Source organism: Muntiacus reevesi, chromosome 4 (genome assembly GCF_963930625.1).
Source record: "Muntiacus reevesi chromosome 4, mMunRee1.1, whole genome shotgun sequence".
NCBI classification, from domain to species: domain Eukaryota; kingdom Metazoa; phylum Chordata; class Mammalia; order Artiodactyla; family Cervidae; genus Muntiacus; species Muntiacus reevesi.
In genome coordinates, this window is record NC_089252.1 from 31,081,523 (window position 1) to 31,102,759 (window position 21,237).

At 40.4% G+C, this 21,237-nt stretch overlaps 1 protein-coding gene across 1 annotated transcript in view; it reads right to left on the minus strand.

The window, feature by feature from the left end:
- Positions 1 to 21,237, minus strand: part of TTC39C (tetratricopeptide repeat domain 39C) — a 96,422-nt gene that overhangs the window by 51,702 nt on the left and 23,483 nt on the right. The window contains exon 2 of the mRNA XM_065932450.1: positions 997 to 1,045. Coding sequence (XP_065788522.1) covers positions 997 to 1,045 — 49 coding nt within the window. The remainder of the gene's footprint in view (positions 1 to 996; positions 1,046 to 21,237) is intronic.

Here is a 21,237-nt window from a genome sequence, read left to right on the forward strand (position 1 = left end):
ATTTGTTGTATTACCTGGTAATAAGACTAAAGAAGCCTGAATGAAAACCCATGTCACCAGAACCTGGTCTGATGCCTGTCACTGATGCTGCAAGGCTGCATACAACATGTCCATTTGGTGAGCTTTTTCTGTCTGGAATCTAAATGCTTTCTCCACTTTACTTCTCTCAGTCTCTACTCAGGACTTTTTTTTTTTTTTTGCAGTTATATAATTACATGATACTTTCTTTAAAATTATGTTTGAAAGTAGTTTGTATGATAAGTATTTCTGAAAAATAAAAGCATTCAATTTTCTGCACTGCCCAATTTACTTTAAAACCTAACTGCAACCTATTACCTCAATTTCTAAATACTAACATTCAAAAACACAATAGTAACTGAGAAACTTTAAGTCTGCTAAAATAACTTGTCTTCCAGTCCACATTTAATAGTTTTAAACTTTTGATAAATAATAATAAACTTTTGATAAACTTAACAAAAGTTTAGTTTCAAACTTTTATTATCCAAAGTCTATTTTCAACTCTAATGCATTTTTAATTTTTGGAAAGTGAAAGTGTCTCAGTCCTGTCCGACTCTTTGTGACCCCATGGACTGTAGCCTGCCAGGCTCCTCCATCCATGGGATTTTCCAGGCCAGAATACTGGAGTAGGTAGCTGTTCCCTTCTCCAGGGGATCTTCCCAACTGAGGGATTGAACCCAGGTCTCCTGCATTGCAGGTGGATTCTTTACCAGCCGAGCCACCAGGGAAGCCCTCCTTTTAATTTTAAAAAGGATTTTGCTTGGAAAAAATATAATACTCTAGAAAATATAAGCATTTAATTTTTTAAATTAAGGAAGGATATCTCATAAGTGTTGGTGTATAGGCAAAAGTTAAATTCCAGTTTTAAACTGCAAAAGATTTTCCACAAGAGTGTATCTATACAGCCAGTAACCATTAAAAGACAGACATTATGTGTTTGCTTCCTTCCCACCACAACCTCTTCCCACATTAACTTACCAAAAAACTGACAAAGCTGGCTCCAAAACTCATTAATGGGCTATGATTTCTGTTAAGAAAACAAAGTAAAATTAAAATTACATTTTTGTAAAATTTTATTTTAGAAACATTTGATATACCAGGATCATTGCAGACTCCTACTAATTATTTAATGTAAGTTGTTAGGGTAATTAAATCGACTTGAAGACCATAAGAATAAAGTAAAAAAGGCAAAGAAGTTCACAGATCTATCAGGACAGAACCTCTCCCTCACCTGACTCTTCAAAGCAAGGAGAACAAGAAGGTCATATTAAAATAGGTGTTGCTTTAGTAAATCAATCTGATTATCTGGAAAAATGTGGCCAAAGGAAGATTATTAACATTCATTTTTTAAAAAAAATTTTTCTATAAATTTTAACAACTTAAGTACAGTTGATTTACAATGTTTCAGGTATAGAGCAAAGTGATTCAGTTCTACATATATTTTCAGATTCTGTTCCACTGTAAGTTATCACAAGGCACTGAATATAGTTCCCTGTGTTATACAGTAGATCCTTGTTGTTTATCTATTTTATATATAGCAGTGGGTATGTTAATCTCAAATTTCTAACTTATCCACCCCCCACTTCATTTTCCTCTTTGGTAACCATAAATTTGTCTGTGAGTCTATTTCTGTTTTGTAAATAAGCTCATTTGTATTGCTTTCTTAGATTCCACACACAAGTGATATCATCGGATATCAATATTTGCTTTTAAAATGCAAACATGCTCAAAACTTAGCACACATAAAATATTATTTTCAGAGTAAATCAAAAGGTTTTATCACTTAAGCCAAACTCACTTATCCCAACCAAAGAACTTTCAGAATGCCTCCATGGAGCCAGTCATCACCCTGCTGTAATACACAATCATTATCCGATTTCATACATAAGCCAAAAATATGAAGCCAGATCAAACTAGTACCAATCCAATTTAAAGAATATAAGGATAAACGTTCTGCTTCAAATTCACAATTAGTACAAAAATCCTAATCTCTATAAATGGCACTAAAGGGAAAGCAAATTGTAACAACCTTCTTAAAAATAATGGTCTGGCTTTTGTTATTATGTAAATAATATATGCTTATTATAAACAAAGGCATGAGCAATGTATTTAGTCAATCCCCTGTTGGAAATTTAGTCTATGTCCTATGTAACCATGTGTGTGTTTGGGGGTATGTATGGGAGGAAAAGTGTGCCCATTTAGATGGATATATGTATGTGTACATACACATATACTCAATGCTCGGGGAATATCCTTGTACATGTATCTTTGAAGAGAGTCTAAACGTATTCTTGGAATAAACTGCTAGAGGCCGCATTGCTGGGTCAAATGGCAAGCACATCCATTTTCCTCTTGGACGGGGGTGTCTATTGAGGACAAGGGTGAGGATCAACAACTCTTATTTGAAATATTCATCCTCTATCAACTTGGTAGCTACTCCAACTCTACGGTGAAGAATAGCCTATCCACCCCCACATCACAGGTATTTAGATCTACAAGAATTAGAAAGGTCTAGTGATGGGTGATGAATCCCACACCAGCACTCACAGCCATGAACAAGCTCTAACACACCTCCCAAGCATGCAGGGCAGGCTCCATCCTCCCAACTCTGCATCAGCCAGGTCAGAGGTCAGTTTTCCACTCCACAGCTCTCCCCTAACCTGTCATAACAGACTCCCATCTTGCAGTATTATAATCTGGATCGTGTAATCGGGGTCCTCTCCAGAATGCTATTTTCTGCCTTGTCCCCCTCATCGTAATGCCTTACACACAGTGGGCAACCAACAAAGACGAATCAGTGATGGAACGCAAGCGCTCTGCCTTTCAGAAACAGACACACTTCAATCAAGAGCTGAGCAGCCTGGCTTCCCCCATCCTTGCCCGTTCCCTGCTTATACATCAGCCACTGTCCATGAGAGAAACGAAAGAAGCTAATCAAGAGCCTAGCGTTGCTACATTTGCTTCTTGTTCTGGACTAAAATTAGGTTTCTGGGAGCCAAGGCTATTAATGATTCATGTTGTCCTAGCCAAGACCTTAGTACTTCACATACACTCGTCTCATTTAAGTGACAAATCAGCCCAAGAGAAACATTTTCCTCTCCTTGTCTTCATAAACCCCAGGGCACCGAGATGCATTAGCCACTTGATAATGAACTGATGGAGAAGCAGGAACCCTCCTGCTGCTCTTAGCCTGGTGCTGTAAGCACTCCATCTAACAAGAGTCCCTTGTTCCATTCACCTGATTTTCTTTAAGTCAACATGATCCAGGTGATCATGTATTAATTGAGCTCCTCTAAATCAATCTTTGCCCTCACATGTGTTTCTACATAAAACTGATTCAATTTGGAGATCTGGAAATGTTCTCAAAGAGTGCAAGGATCATCACTTCAACACCAATGTTGGTGGCAAAGAAGGAAAGATGCTAGTTTCTACAACAACAAAAAAGTGTGAGGAGGAGAAAACTGCAAGGGAGCTTGTAAAATATACATAAAACAACTGGGATATAAGAGACATACAAAACAACAAATACAAATACATGTGTGTGCTTAGTCATGTTCAACTTTTTGCAATCCCATGGACTGTAGCCCACCAGACTCTTACGTCCATGGAATTTTCCAGGCAAGAATACTGGAATGGGTTGCCATTTTCTACTCCAAGGGATCTTCCTGACCCAGGAATACAACCCACATCTTTTTCATCTATATCCACACATACACTAGCAACAATTACAAAATGAAACCTAAAAAATTATCATTCACAATAACACCAGAATATTAATAGTTAAGGATAACTCTACCCAAGATGTGCAACATTGCTATGCCAAAAACTCAAAACAATAAGGAAAATGAAAAATCTAAGTCAACATTTTGCAACAGTCGTGCTCTTAACATTTGGGGCCAGATAGTTTTGTTGGGGAGGTGCGGTACTATGCATTGCAGAATGCTGAGCGGCCTCTCTGTCCTCTACCTACAAGATGACAGAATACAAGCCACTGCCTCCCCTGCACACACCGCCCCCAAAGGCTGTGACAACCAAAATGTCTTTAGATTGCCAGATGTATTGTCAGGACAAAATCAACTCTAGTTGTGAAACACTAATGTAAATAAAGAGACATCCAACTCTTACAGATCAGAAGACTCATAATTGCTGAGATAGTACCTTCTCTTAAACTGAACTGTGGCTCCAGTACAATCTCAAGCAAAATCCCAGGGGAGGGGGTGTTTGAAAAGTTTATTCTAGAATCTACATGGAGATAAAAAGTGCTCCATAACTAAACTAAAAATATACATGGAAAAGCAAAATACTTAGAATGGCCAAATCAAGTTTGAAAGACCAACGTAGATTTACATTACTCAATAAGACTGAATTAAAATTAAGAATTTCTGGTCACTCTCAGGAGACTGAAGAAGGCAAATGCACATATCCAACAAAGAGCCCCTCTTGAGAACACATAAAGAACAGCCATAAACTAATTTTAAAAAATGACTGGCAAAAGACTGGCAACCCAGTTTAAAAAAAGGGGAGGGGGGCAAAAGTCTTGGACAGGCACTTCACAAGAGAGGATATCCAAAAGTTAATAAGTATATAAAAAACTGTTGAAAAGCATTCATTATCAGAGAAATACAAATTAAAACCAAAACGAGATACCACTAATGCTCATCAGACTGGCCACACTTATAAGGACTGGTAATAATACCTGTGTTAGTGAGGATGTGGAGTATCTGGACTCAAACACTGCCTGGTAGTATTTACTAAAGTGATATGCCTCCTCTACTAAAACCCCATCCACATTTCTTATCTACTAATCACAGGCCTATCTATGACTCAGTAAGTTCACTCCCAAGGATACATGTACAACAGAATTGCATTATTACGCCCCCAAAAGACATGTATGGTTTTTTAATAGTATTATTCTTAGTAGCCTCAAACTGGAAACAATTCAAATGCCCAAGAACAGTAGAATGGATCAAATAATCGCAGCAGTCAACGAAATAGTTCACAGCTGTGAAAACAAACTATTGCTGAAGGCAAAAACATGAATTAATCTCAGAGATGTACAGTGAAGGAAGTCACACATATAGGATTATATACTGAATGATTCCATTTACATGAAGTTCAAAATCACTATTCTGACCACTAATGACAACAGACTTCAGAACAGTGGTATCTTTGAGGGGGTAGTGACTGAGAAAGAGCCCAAGGAAGGATACTGTGATGTTAGAAATATCTTTTATCTGGATATAAGTAGTTAACACTGTGATATTTACATATTCTTTACTATATGGAAAGTTTTTCCTTATGAAAAAGAGAAAATTCAAAAAATAGATAAATGATCACTGATATGTATTTGATGCTATTAGTGAATCAGTATTAATTTTTTTAGGTATGAAAATGGTATTACTCCTACATTTTAAGGACTTTTTAAGAGATGTATATGAAAGCATTTACAGATGAAATGACAACTGAGATTTGTTTCAAAAATAATTTGAAGTAGGAGAATTAAAAGTCAGCAGAAGTATACATAAAACACGATTTCCCATGATTTGATAATGATTAATGCTGCCTGATTGGAACATGGGACCTGATTAAACTATTTTATATACTTTGGAAGCTATAGACTATTTTTCAAAATAAAAAGTTAAAAAAGCATAAAAACACTCTCCAAAGGTGATGTTTTTTAAGAAGGATTCTAATAATCACTGCCATAATTTGCTTTTTGAATATGAACAATCAGTAATAAAATGACTTAAAATTTTCTGTCTGAAGCCTCTCCCAAAGGTGGAAAAAGTGTTAAAAACACAAAGATGCAGTGGATATTCTGTTTCTAAATTTATGAACATTGCCATGGAAATTTAAAAACAACAAAGTTTCTCCAACAGATTAAAAATTGGATTGATGAAGACTGTTTCTTAAAATACAGTGGGAGGTAATATACATATTTGATTCTCAAAGGAACATCCTTCCATTAAATAATTATAACTAACCGCATATGCTTTTTCAAATGTAATTTATCCCCTAAACATGATGGCAAATGGATAGAGTTAAGACTGATTTTTCTGAAAATGTCTTATATTCATATAATGTTACGTGCTTAGAATTCTCCAAAATGACTTTTCTCCCCTTCAAATGAATGGGGAGACTGAACTTTGTGTATTACCGAGGAAATCTGGGGCCATCTGAACTTAATCAGCCCATGGCAGTCAGGCTCAAACCTGAGATTGAAAAAACAGTCACCTAAACTCAACCCCTACCCTGACTGCTCTTAAGAGGCCTGTGCCTTTTCTGTGACCCATGCTGCTTTCAAAATCACAGTCCCAGAGGATCATAGGGGTCAATCAATCACCCATCAAGGCATCATTAAGTGCTTCTCTAGAAGCCTCAAACCATCCTTCAGAGATACAATGTTTGCTAACAGGACCGGTGATAGCCTCTACTCTGATCAGTATTTTCAAACACGGGCTTTAAGCAGACAAACTGATTCAACATTTCACTTGTCTTTCTACAAGTAAAGTAAAATAATGCCAACAGAAGAAAAAAAGCTAAGTCCATGAAGTCATTCACTGCAACAGTATCCAGAATAAGACGAATCTAGGTGGAAAAAAGAACTGTCTATACAGAGAAAAAGCTTCATGACACTGGATTTGGCAATGATTTCTGTGCCAAAAGATCAAAGTGAAGAGGTAACCTATGGAATGGCAGAGAATATTTGCAAATCACACCTGACAAAGGGTTAATATCCAGACTAAATAAAGAACCTCTACAACTCAACAAAAATAGCGAACAACCCGATTAAAAAGTAAGTAAAGAACATGAATAGATATTTCTCCAAAAATGATACACAAGTGACTAATAGGCACATGAAAAGATGCTCAACATCACTAATCATTAGGGAAATGCCAATCAAAGCCACAACGAGATACCACACCACACCCATTAAAATGGACACTATCAAAGTAGCAGAAAATATACTGATACACGTGTTGACAAGGATATGGAGAAATGAGAACCACTGTGCACTGTGAGTGGCAATGTAAAATGATGCAGCCACTGTAGAAATCAGTATCACGGCTCCACAGACACAAAAAATCAAAACAGAATTACCATATGACCCAACAATTTCACTTACGGGTATGCACTCAAAAGAACTGAAACCAGGAACTCAAATAGATTTTTGTATACCCAGAGTCTAGCAGCATCATTCACTGGTAACCAAAGGTGGAAGCAACCTGACTGTCCACTGATGGATGAACAGATGAACAAAACGTGGTGTATATAAACAATGAAATATTATTTGCCCTCAAAAAGAAATAAATTCTGACACATGCTGCAATATGGATGAACTTTCAGGATGCTATGCTAATCGAAATAAACCAGTTATGAAAAGTACTGTATGATTTCACACGAGAGACCTAGAGCAGTCGAATTTAGAGAGAGGAAGTAGAGGGTGGTTGCTAAGGCCTGGGGGTTGGAGAGAATGAGCTGCTGTCGTTTAAGGGATATGAAGTTTCAGTTCTGCAAGATGAACAGAGCTCTAGATTTGGGCTGCAGACTAACGTGAATGAACTTAAACACACTTAACTGTACTCCTAACAATGGCTAAGATGATAAACTTTGTTATGCACATTTTACAACTAAAAATTTTCTGAAAATGGAAAGAAGTCTACAATAGAAAAGATGAGTCATGAAATAACCAGATGGAATATTATCACCTAGAAAAATGCCTGACAGAAATTAACATGACAACAAAAGTTCTGGGTACATTATGTTCCAGTATGTATAAATAGTAAAAAAAAAAAAAAAAGAACATTGGTTGTGGGGAAGGTGTAATAAGATTAAAGGTGATTTTGTACATGATTAACGTGTGTACATGGGGGAATAAACAGTCACAACTAAAGATGCTCTGATCACCATGCGTGCCTCAGGAATGTCACTGCAGACTCTCTCTTTACACTTAGACACCTTTGAGAGAGAAAAGTGCATCATTTAAGTCAATTTACTTGTTCTAAGTACTCCCTGTGTTTCAGTTTTTGCTTTGATACAATTTCTCAACAGAATATCTATCTATCTATCTATCTATCTATCTATATATCATCCAGTCAACCAAACAGAATAATGGGGCGATTCAACAGCAAAACAGCCCAAACCTACTTACATGGGAGTGAGTTCCTCACTTAGTGACTAGCTGTGCCCAACTGCAGCCCAGAGCATGCTAACACAAGGCTGATAAGAGGAATGCACCCCCTCCCCCAACAAAGGAAAGAGAGACACTTATAAGAGGGGACTCCCAAACAGTTGGACTGTTTTCCAAAAATAAGTGCAAATGACTTGAATATTGCTTTTCATACTACTGCTTAAGCAGTGTAAGATCTTAAATGCATACCTTTCAAAATAAAGAAAGGAGACTGAAGAATTGATGCTATCGAACTGTGGTGCTAGAGAAAACTCTTGAGAGTCCCTTGGACTGCAAGGAGATCCAACCAGTCCATCCTAAAGGAAATTAACCCTGAAAATTCATCCGAAGGACTGATGCTGAAGCTGAAGCTCCAATACTTTGGCCACCTGATGCAAAGAGCCGACTCACTGGAAAAGACCCTGATGCTGGGAAAGATTGAGGGCAGGACAAGGGGACAGCAGAGGATGAGATGGTTGGGTCGCATCACTGACTCAATGGACATGAGTTTGAGCAAACTCTGGGAGATAGTGGAGGACAGGGAAGCCTGGCGTGCTGCAGTCCATGGGGTTGCAAAGAGTCAGACACAGCTTAGCAACTGAACAAGAACAAAGATATCAAACAGAACCACAATTTTTTGTTTTTTGCCATTTGAATGAATTATCTCATTTTTTTTCATTTTTAATACTGAAATCTTCCATCTACCTAACTCCTCCCCTACAACTTGTAAGAAAAATAATCCATAAAAAGCTCAATAGGAAGGAGTTTAATGAAAGCTGAGTTAAAATCTAAAGCACAATGAAGTCCGTATTAACTGGATTAAGTCTTGAAACGTTTCGATTTCAGGGGATGCCAACAACCTGAATGCAAATCTCACTTAATTTGTACTTGTGGGCCCCTGAGTGGTCGGCTCAATTTTCACTGCCCTGTTTCAAGTTCTGTGAGTACACTGTGAGCGTAACAGGTAAGATGAACTTGGGTCTTCTGCAATCATTTATGTTTCCCAAATATACTGATCTTACATATTTTTTAAATCCTACTCAGAAATGGGAAATTCTCCCAGTGAGTTACCTGGAGGTTTCAATCCTAATTTGAGGATGTGGCAGCAATAATACAGACTGGGACATCTAAGCTGCTCGAGTCAAGATGTGACACTGTTCTCACCGACTAAAGACACTGAAAGTTTTCTCTGTTCTCATACCATGAAAGCGAGGAAGAACAGCGACGTTCTCAGCAACTCACTCACCACCATGCAGTCAGCAAACATGGCTAAAGAGAACATGTGCTGGGTGCAGAAGAGGGCACGCAGAGGCAAGGAAGGAAAATCTCTAGAGCACAGGTCTAGCAAGAAAAGTACCCTACTCCCTCAGACGGTGACCGAGGAAAACAGAATGTGAAAGGATTTTTCTTGACATGATTTGTGATAGATAAGGATATTTTTCAAAAGGAAAATCTAATTATTCTGAAATCACCTTAGTTAAGAAGTACATGCTTCCTTTACATGTGATATACAGCATCCCTAGGTCTCATATAGGATCATAGCACATCAGTGGAATACTTCCCTTTGAAACTTGTTACACTCTGGAATGTAAAATTCATGATCTGATTTTTCGAGAAAGAAATCACCTTCCTAGGAATCCCAGTGGATCTATCCCATTCACCAAGTATCATCCCCCTGACAGATCTGAGAATTAGGAAGCCGGTCCACGGAACCCACTGCTCCCCTTCCTTCTAATTCTCCCTCATAAATTTCCAGTTTTAAAGCAGCTCCCCATAGCACACAACCACCTCTGAGCCTGCGCAGCGAAGGACTGAAGTGTCAGGTTTATCCAAACCAAATGATAAGGAGAGAAAGAAATCAGGCCCAGGACTTTCCTAGTGGCTAAAAACCCACCTGCCAAAGCAGGAGACATGGTTCAATCCCTGGCCCAGGAAGATCCCACACGCTGCGGGGCAACTGAGCCTGTGTGCGCGCCACAGCTACTGAAGCTGATATGCCCTAGGGTCTGTGCTCCGCAACAACAGAAGCCTCTGCAATGAAAAGCCTGCACACCACAATGAAGAGAAGCCCCCTGCACACTGCGACTAGAGAAAGCCCAAGTGCAGTCAAAAGTAAAATAAAATTTTTAAGAAAAGAAATCAGGTCCAACAAAAGCCAACAATTCACTACCAAAGAAACAACGGAGGGTTTTCCAGGCTGCTCTTCATTTTCATCATTAAAGTTATTTAGGTGAAAACTATACATTAACTTAAAAAAACAAACATGTTTAATTTTAAAATAATATATGCAGGTCATAACACTCTGTAATTTAAAACGAAATGAAAAATGACCTCTTTTATACACAGTGTTAGAGGAAAAACACTAATAAACTTTAGGTCATTCTTCCATACAAACTACATTTCTTAATCCCAAGTATACAGTATATTGCACTACACACTAGAGAGACACATAACATAAACATATAACATAAACACGAAGGCTCATTCCTCTTCATGGAGCCCACATGGTCCAGTTTGGCTGGTAGAAATATTCCAAGAACAAATGGTGACAGAAAGTGAGTGGATGGTTAATTTTACTCAGTCATCCTTTGTTATCATCCTTTTCAAGGATGAATAAGGTGTCCTTGAATACCACATTTGATGAAACCTAACAGAGGCTACTTGCCAACTCTGTCGCTTTCTCTAGTGTTTTTTAAGAGGATATATTAATAAGACTAATTGCATCTCTGCATTTTAAGCCTCTGCAGAGTGCTTACTATTTTATATTTATCTCATTAGTCACTCATTTGTTTGAATAAGTGAAAGCTCCCCAAGGTTGGAAGACCATCTTTGCCAAGTGCCATTGTGTTAAGCTTACAGGACAGAACCTAGCAGATCACCGGCCCCAATCCATTCCTGTCTAATAAACCCACCACCCATCTCCCACAAAGTCCACGCTTCATGCCACTTCATCTGATGGGCCTTCCTCCACAGGTTCTAACAAATTCCCAGAAGTGAGACTGTCATCAACTCGAGCCCACACACACTCTGCTCTAAAAAAAACAAACACTTGTTTCCTTGATCAGAAGACAGCAGTGGGGGATTTCATAGAGAGGAATTACATCTGTATCTTTTTCAGATATAATTCACAGTGTGATCCTTGGGCAACTTTTCAGCTAAAGGATAGACTGTCTCTAAAAACATAGGTCCTCAACAATCAGTCATTCAGCTGCTGACTTCTGATTTATGAGCATTTGGATCAGGTCTGATCTGCTGGGACTTGTGTTTATCGTCTGCCCACTCTTCTTAGGGCTTTGGAAGTATTCAGTGTTCCCTCAGCCGGGCCCAGGGGCTCCCCGCTCAGGTCCAGGAAGGCCGTCAGTTCCCAGGGAGCCGTGTGTTCAGCAGCATCTGCACTCACAGCCACTAGGGTAGGTGGCTGTTTACTTCTGTTGCATCGACTGCTTGTGACGTGGCCTTGCATCTTATCAGAAAATGACCTTGCAATTCACTGCCTGGTGCCAAGAAACCATGCAAGACTCTCACTGGAGTGAGAGTGAAGTGAGGCCATCAGCTTGAAGCAGGGTATGGGAGCATTTCTGGGGGCAGGCTGAGACTCTGGGGCTCCTCCCCACATAGGGGCAGCAGCAGACAGACAGACAGTCTGTCCCTCCCTACAGCTTGAGTTAATTATCTACAGGTAGACAGAACAAACGAGCCCTGCTACACAGCACTGAGAAAATAACTGGGCCCTTGAACCTGACTTCCTCCAGACAACCGTCCCAGGAAAACCTCTGAGGCACAGCTGCCTCAATGGTTGTATTTCTAGGATGTTCCTACATGAAGAATGCATTCCAGTGCATATGGCAAGACACCCCTCAGTCACTATAGTAATTTAAAACACATACTGGTTCTACAATTACACGGCAAAACACAGGACTTCACTTTTTAGGCTTGTCTCTGGTATCCTGCAAAGAAGAGCTAGTAGATTCAGGGGTATAGGTCTTAGACTTGGGGGTGAAGGGAGATTTGGGGACCAATTACAGAAGAGAAATGGTGAAGCAGGATGCAAGACACAGAGCAACTGGCTGGCGGGGGAGCTGGCAGACTGCAGAACTGAGGGCCACCCTCCCGGTATCCCCCGTGGACCCAGCACCCAGCCAGTGAGGCCTGTGAGGAGAGATGAGGAATGATCCTGAAAGCAAAGTGAGAGCCAGGGAGAACAGTGTGGCCCCGAGTTCCCATCTTTCAACTTCCAAATGATTTTCTGAGTTAGAATTCACTGGTGCAATGAATGCTTAGTCACATCCACCTCTTTGCAACCCCATGGACTGTAGCCCGCCTGGCTCCTCTGCCCATGGAATTCTCCAGGCAAGAATACTGGAATGGGTTGCTATTTCCTTCTCCAGGGAATCTTTCCAACCCAGGGATCGAACCCATGTCTTTATGCCTCTTGCACTGGTGGGCAGATTTACCACTGCGCCACCTGGAAAGCCCTAATTCACTGAAAGGGTCTAAAGCCTATTGAGCGTGGTGATATTCAGGATGGAAAACATCTACATAAAAAGTGTTTGAGACAAAAGCAGGGAACTTTTTAAAGTTCCTTGCTCTCTTGGTGTAAGACCTACAGTCAATATACTCGGGTCATGGGGTTACATTTGATATAAATGCCAGTGTAACAAAAGCCTAACCTACAACAAGCCCCAGTAAATCTACCTTATTTACATGCTAGGTGGACAAGATCTGTTTCAATGGTAGGACTATATTGCTGCCTTTTTTGTACCCTCTGTAGGGACAACAAATATATTATGATTAAAGTAGAGGCCTTGACTAATTTCACAAACAGGCCCTCCTAGATAGAACAGAAGCCATCCAAGCCTTAAATGAAGAGCAAATCTAAATGAGAAAAGCAGTAATTCATAATAAAATGGCTTTGGACATACTCACAGCTGCTCAAGGAGGGACCTGTGCTATAATTAAGGTTGAATGTTGTGTATACATTCCTGACTTATCTGACAATGTATTGACTACTTTAGATGACATGAAAAACCAGGTAAAAGCAGTGTCAAATGAGAACATTCCTTTCCGGACTTCGGTCCTATCTTGGGTGAAGAGCGATTGGTGGAAAACTATATTTACCACTGTTATAGTTGCCTTGATAGTTCTGCTTTGTGGACCCTGAATTTTACAATGTATTATGAACTTTGTAACCTGAAGGTTGATGTCATTCTCCCTAATTGGCAGTTGGAGAGCCAAGGTGCAATATATCCCTATGAATGATGCTCATAATATGAGTTAAGAGCATCAAGAGGGGGGAATGAAGAAGGAATTCATAGGGCCTGGACTCCATCTCAGGCCTGTCTGTGCTGATCGTGCTCGGCCACCTCTCCAGTGGACTCTGAACTCTGTGCTTACTCGCTGTGGGAATGACAATGGAAGGATAAGACCCCCTCCGGACAGGGGAACCTTGAAGATCATATCCAGGTTACTCATCACCTAAGAGAAAACAGACACTAATCACCCCTGCCTCCGGACACTGTCTATCAGAATGTAAGCACAGGCTTATCGGTTATTAACTGGTTGGAATGTAACCGTGGGCTTATTGATTATTAACTGTTTGAACACATAACACGTGAATGATGGGGTTATTGTGATTGTATTTACCCTTCCTTTGTAAGCATCAAGGGATTGGGGTGGTGGGTTTGGACACATACACATGGGGTATAAAAGATTTTCACAAATGCTGGTCGGGGCCCTTGGCTAAGAGGAGACTCTGCTTTAGGCCCGCCAGTGTAATAAACTGCACTCCACTAAAAATAAATAAATAAATGTTTCCATTACCCACTGCCCCCGCCCGCCCTCCCCCAGTTTTCACTTTAACCCATATTTCCAAATCAAGATAAAAAAACTATGAGAAGGGAATATCATGCTCTGTTGCCTTGGGCTTTTGCACTCAGGGTTCCCTGACCTTCCCTTTCCTCACTGGCTCCTGTTCATCCTCCAGGTCTTGGTCCAGAAGCTGCTGCCTCCAGGCCACGCTTCCTGGTCCCTCTGATCAGGCGAGTACCCTTCTCTGGGCCATCGCTGCTCCCTCAGCCTTTGCCCTTCAGAATCCTACTCACATACTAGTGTATCTTTTCCCACAAAATGGTGCCCAACCTGGGGCCTGCCATCTAGAATGCCATTCATCCACTGAATAAATGAATGAAACAGTGCAAACAAGCAAAAGAATAACTAAAAGAAGGCAGAGAAAGTGATATCTGCATGTTGAGTCATGCCAAGGGTGAAAGTGTACATCTCCTTTCGTGTGGCCAACCTATTTTGCTAGGTGGAGAAATTCATTAAACCGTGGCTGGCATAGGGAAGGTAAAATATAAGTATTTAATGAACAAGGGCAACAAATAAGGGACTGGTCTACATAAAGAAAAGCGTCTTTCTCATACCTAAGAAGCTACTCCTGACAACAGGATTCATTCCTGCATTTCTTGTTGTAGTTTAGTCGCTAAGTCGTGTCCGACTCTTTGTGACCCCATGGACTGCAGCACACCAGACTTCCCTGTCCTTCCCTATCTCCCAGAGTTAGCTCAAATTCACGTCCATTGAGTGGGTGATGCTATCTACAGTCTCCAGAATAGACACGATACTTAAAAGTGATTTCTTGCCTTCCTTGTTCACTCACCCTACAAGCAAATTTCTTAAATTATTCACCTATAGGACTCTAAATCTATTTATGGTGATATTATAAAGGCAGATTCTGAAAGTAGAACTGCTTTATTATGTAATTATAAATTTTCTCTTGAGTTGGCAAACATCTTAGGAACTTCTCAGCCATGCTCTGGTACGTTCATTTTATAACTGCATTTAATTTTTAACAATCTGAAATTTAAATAATCACCTGTGGTTTTCACTAAGAGTATAGTCTACAATAGGAAATAACTAATCTGTTCTTTTTTTAACCTACATTCTTAGAGTCAGCCCAAACCCCAAAGGAACTTCCTGCTTTGAAAAGCCCACTGAAGATAAAACCAAATTCAAAACAGCAGTCACTGATACATCCCATGAAAGCAGTATCTTAAATTTCTGTGATGATTTTTTAATAAACAGAATGATAGTACACAAAAAGAAAGCAATATTTACTTAAATGTGTGCATGCTCAGTTGTGTCCGACTCTTTGTGATCCTATGGACTATAGCCTGCCAGGCTCCTCTGTGCATGGGATTCTCCAGGCAAGAATACTGGAGTGGGTTGCCACGCCCTCTTCCAGGGGATCTTCCCAACCCAGGGATCTAACCCACATCTCCTGTATTACAGGTGGATTCTTTACCTCTGAGCTAGCAAGGAAGCCAATTGACTCAAATGAAGTTACACTAAAACTAACTGCTGCTCCAGAAGGATATAGAAAAAGGCTACCTCTTTTAACCAAAACTTCACGTGGAATTCAAATGTTTATCCCATCATTCTTTTTAAATCAACAAGTAATTCAAATCAAAATGACAGAGCCCTTAGATTTCCTACTCATCCTGGCCTGACTGCCTTCAGGCAGTGTGCAGCTTTGCATAAATGAAAAACGCCAGCCTGTAAAAAGAACTCATTTGTTTAAGGAAGTAAGAATAGGGCACTTAATTAAATTTTACAAAATCTATTCACTCTCACAAGCCCTTAACTACCTGTGCAACTATGTCTTAACAGTTTACGAAATATATCAAAACTCCAAACCTTCATAACATTTTAGAAAGATCATGTATCTGTTTTCCAAATTCACTGGTTAGTCTCACATAAATTATTAAACTATAATGCTGCATTTTATTTCTATTTTAGCAAAGCCTCTATCAGACACAAAATCATATAAAAAGTAACAGATTAAATCTGTCTACAAGAAATTCTGTTCAATATCAGAATGAAAGCATTTTTTTTTTTTTTGCCAAATTAAAAATGCTGTGCTGATATTTGGGAAACCTCAGATAAAAACAAACAGGCATAAGAGACTACTACAAGCAACTATATGCTAATAAAATGGACAACTGGAAGAAATGGACAAATTCTTAGAAAAGTACAATCTCCCAAGACTGAACCAAGAACAAATAGAAAATATGAACAGAACAACCACAAGTACTGATATTGAAACTATGATTTGAAAACACTCAACAAACAAAAGTCCAGGACCAGATGGCTTCACAGGTGAATTCTACCAAACGTTTAGAGAAGAGTTAACGCCTATCTTTCTGAAGATACTTGAAAAATTGCAAAGGAAGGAACATTCCCAAATTCATTCTATGAGGCCACTATCATCCTGATACCAAAACCACAAAAAAAATCAATAAATTTATAGACCAATATGACTAATGAACATAAATGCAAAAATCTTCAACAAATCAGTAAATCTGAAACAAACAAAACACTGACAGAATCATGCAACACAATCAAGTGGGATTTATTCCAGGGATGCAAGGATTTTTCGATATTCCCAAATCAGTGTGATATATACCACACTGACAAATTGAACAAAAATCATATGAACATCTCAAAAAAAAAGGCAATGTATCAAGTAAATACAGTTAAATGAATAAAATGGTGTTCCATTTTCATATCCTTTTCTCTTCCCCTGTGGGTTTGGTCTCCAATAAAGCACTATCAACATTATATTCCATAATGATCTCCTTTGACTTGAAATATTAACAGTAGGTGAGATTTCTTTCTTCAACAGTTTTATCAAAGATTCAAATAAAGCCTCACATAAGCATTTTATAAGTGGTATTCTTGGCATTTATTACAACCTTTCAGTAAAAAAACTTAATATGTCATAAAAATGTTTTAGGTTATAAAATTTGTTTTAAAAGTCACAAGAAGACAGTATGTTGAAACTTTGCTTCCCAAGCTTTACTTCACATTCAAATCCTGCCTTTTAATGCAGATTCTCATTCGCGTGGTCTGGGCTGAGGCCTGAGATCTCACATTTTAACCGTCCCCTCACTGACGCTGATGGTCCCCAATGACACTCTGAATATCAAAGTCTTAGAGGCAACGTGCCTGCAATGCGGGAGACCTGGGTTGGATCCCCAGGCAGGGAAGATCCCCTGGAGGAGGGCATGGCAACCCACTCCAGTATTCTTGCCTGGAGAATCCCATGGACAGAGGAGCCTGGTGGGCTACAGTCCATGGGGTCGCAAAGACTGAGCATTAAGCACAGAGGCCTTGTTAAAATTTCTGCTCCAACGAAGCGGCTGAAGTTAACAATGCTGGCGGACTCCTGCTAACCGAAATACTCCAGATTCTAACGTTACCCTTTTAGAAAGGAAAAACTGAACACTGTTAGTATCTTCTCCCAGAAATAAAGAATTCTTGTGTTTACTAAGGCCTGCTTTGTTAAGCCAAATTTAAGCTCCCATTCCCCAGAGTATCTCTCAGTCCTTCCACCGCGACAGCCAGCTAGCTCCTCTTCTTCCGGCCTCTGGGAGCGGAGGGTCCTGTCTTTCTGTTCCTCTCACACCAGCCTCCGCCGCAGCCTCACCGTCTCACACTGGCCTCCGCCAGACTCCCGCCCACACCACGAAAGCAGCCTTCCCTGGGGACACCGTGACGTGCCCCCTGCCCCTGACCAGCAGCCTCTGTCCACGGCCCCCAGCTGTCTGGCCCGCACCAGCTCTGGGTCTCACCTCTCAGCTCCGCACGCCCACAAGCCCTCCACCCGCTCACTGCTGGCCGTCTCCTCTCAGCCTCTGCATTTCCTCCCCTCTCCTCTTCATACCCGACTCCGACCCTGAAAATGATCCCACTTTTTGCAGGGTGCCTCTCTGTGACCTGCGCCCGCAGCGCGTCCAGAGAAAGCAGCCAGGATTCCCGGTGTACCCCGTGGCTCCAGCACACTTGGTCATGAAGCGCGCACACACACGCGCAAAACTACTCTTTCCATCAACATCTGTGACAGATGTTTCATTCCCAACAGGTGAAGAATCCAACAGCTGGAGGGTAAAGAGACTTTTGGGAAGAAATTAACATGCTGTCCTGACTTGTGAGATGCTGGCTGTGAGAGGTAAATGAGCCTGGGAGGAATTCCTTGAAACGCTCTGCAGGTGCAAAACACCTTCGATCCTGCGCCTGCTGTAATCACCTTCATGCCCCACACCGCAGGCTTCCCTCCCGTCCCGAGAGCTCCCACACCTGCACCCCCTCTAGGACCAGGGGTTACAGCTCAGGGCCAGAAATCGTCTGTGAACTCTGATGAGATGGCATGAGTGTGCATGGAAACGCTGAGTGCGGGACAGCATGGGGAAGTCTGGGGCCCCGTGTAAAGCAGCTGCAGCCCAGCAGAGCCTGGCAGGCGTCCGGGACACGTCCGGAGCGCCTGGCCTGCCGCTCAGCACAGGTCCTGGTGTCTCTGGCCCAGTCCATTCTCAGAAAGCTCTGGTTTTCCTGCTTTCATTTTCCAGTGTGCTAAGTGCTCTGTAACTTGTTTCTCTGAACCTTCAGGTCTAAGATGAGGAGACAGGAAAAAAGGGTCATCACCAAGTAGTTTTTGATTCCCCTCCTTTTTTCAACCTAAGCTGCTTCTGTTGAATTTAAACTATTTCTATAAATTTTACTTTCCACCACTCTTAGTTTGCTTCACAAGTGTCTTTCATATGTGTATGCTGTGGAACCCCAGCTAGATGCAAAATTTCCTGAGGATAGAAACCGTGCCTTATTTCCCCCATATAACTTCATTTATTTTATCACCAACATGCACTGCTCCACAGGCACTGTACCCAGGAATTTTTATGAGAAGCATGGTCCCTGCTCCCAACTGCTTATAGATGTTCCCTCAATGCCTCAGTGCACAGGTATGCTCAACATACAACTGGCTCCCTGAAAAATTCCTGCAACCCTAAATGGCATTAGGGCACTGTATCTTAAAGTTATATATGTATATATCTATATGTATAAGAGGACAAGCATTTAAAGAAAAATCTGTGTGGCCTGGGAGAGAGATTTGGCAATATATATTAACATGGATCCTTCTAACAAATCATTCCACGTCCAGACATATATACAGATAACATTTTTCACATGTCCATCATGTACAAAGATGTTCATTAAGCCCTGCTAGGGGTCTAAAGGAAACAGAACTTACCTAAATAGTTACTGGTAATGAATGAGTACATCCTCTACTTACGTAAACATTACACTGGACAGTTAAAATGATTACATTTGACTTACATGTATCAACATGGATAGACTTCAAAAATGAAAAACTAGGTGGAAAATATAATCTGCAAAGGATCCTTATTATATACAGTTAAAAACACAGATATATGTGTTGTCTATGGAGAGAAATAAAGGTGTGAATGTGGTTGGAAAAGACATGCCAATCTGAGGACAGTGGGACAGGAACCAGGGGAACTGACCCTGCATTGGAACACAAAGGGGATCTTAACTGTAACTGCAATGTCTTATTTCTCTAAAAATATCTGGAGTGAATATGGCAAATGATAACATCTGTTAATTCTGGGTATGAAAGACACCTCTATTTTTTTTTTTAATAATCTGCTGTACTTTTTATATATTTAAAATATTTGATAATATAAAAAACGATATCATACTCACATTCAAATCATTAAGAGCAGTGATCTCTCTCCATTGTTAAACCAACTAAAGCAAACCAGGAAAACATGGTGAGAGGGAAGAGATCACTAAGACAGTTCCAATTACTAGCTATTCCAATCATAGTGACAAAGACCAATACTGCCGCTGGACCATGCATCAGAGAACTGTTGCTTCTCATCTTTGCTAGGTCTCTTCTGAGCTGGCAGAGAGCACTCCTGGCCACCCACTGCACTGCAAACCCGGAGTCATTGGCTGGGTGCTCTGCCCACCGCACTCTCTGCAGGGGGAGGTGAGTGTTCTCCTCCTGTGCTAGCTAATCAATGCTAATCCTGTCATCAAGGGAAAGTAAGTGAGTTTCTGTTGTAATGGACTCCGTGTGCAGGTTGTTTTAGAAGCTACAATTAGCCGTGCCTTTAGCACTTCTAGAGAGTGGGTGGGCTCATTTTAAAGCAATGATCATTTTCACTGACAGCATTAGGAATCTAAGAAGTCATAAATTATGAAAGGACATATCTAAGTTTCAAAAGGAAATAATTGTACACATTTCTCGCTAAGAATGTAACAATCCCTCGGGTCCCCCACTTCTTTTCTTGAATTTGATTCATTTCACTACTGTATCTAATGAGAAATTCCACTAATACAAGCTTCATTTTAAACTCTCATTGTAGAATGTGTCCTACAACCCACAATTCCTTTTTGTAACTGCTATAATCAGAAATTTAGACTGCAGCCCAGAAAAATATGGTACCACCCTCTCAAACTGATGCCTGCAATTGTTTATACATATACAAGCACACAAAACTCAACCACTTTCCACTCACCTAAATCTCCAGATTACCCAAGATTAGAGGGAGAGAAATAGATGCCCTTCACCTACCAAACACTCCAGGCAGTGGGCTCTTTTCCTGTGTTTACTGAGAGAAAGGCAGTAATTGTACCCAAACATGTTTGTGCCTGTTGCCTTTCTTAACTGTAATTATCGAATTCATTGTTTACTGTGTAAACAGATGAAACAAGACTCTAAAAAGTGTTATATATGAAAAATAATCATGTCTTGAAAAGACTGATAAAGGCATATGACTCTGAAAACTCCTTTAGGATTAGATTAAAAGCTCCCTCAGACTGCTCTGCCAGTGACTTCACCCTCTGGCTCCTCTCTAAAGACCCTGATGCTCAAAATCATAGAAATACTTTATAGGTGAGGCTCATGCAGGGAATCCAATTGAGAATCCATCAGCAAACTCACAAAAGGCAAGGCCTTGGCCTGACATGAAAAATCAGAACACAGTGTCTACTAGATATTCTTTCAGTATATAATTCCTTACAATAATTGATTTTTCTTAAAATTAATTTATTTGGCTGCATCGGGCGGGTCTCAGCTGTGGCACATGGGTTGAGCTGCTCTGTGGCATGTGGGATCCAAGTTCCCTGACCAGGGATCAAACCTATGCTCCCTACATTGCAAGGTGGATTCTTAACCACTGGACCAG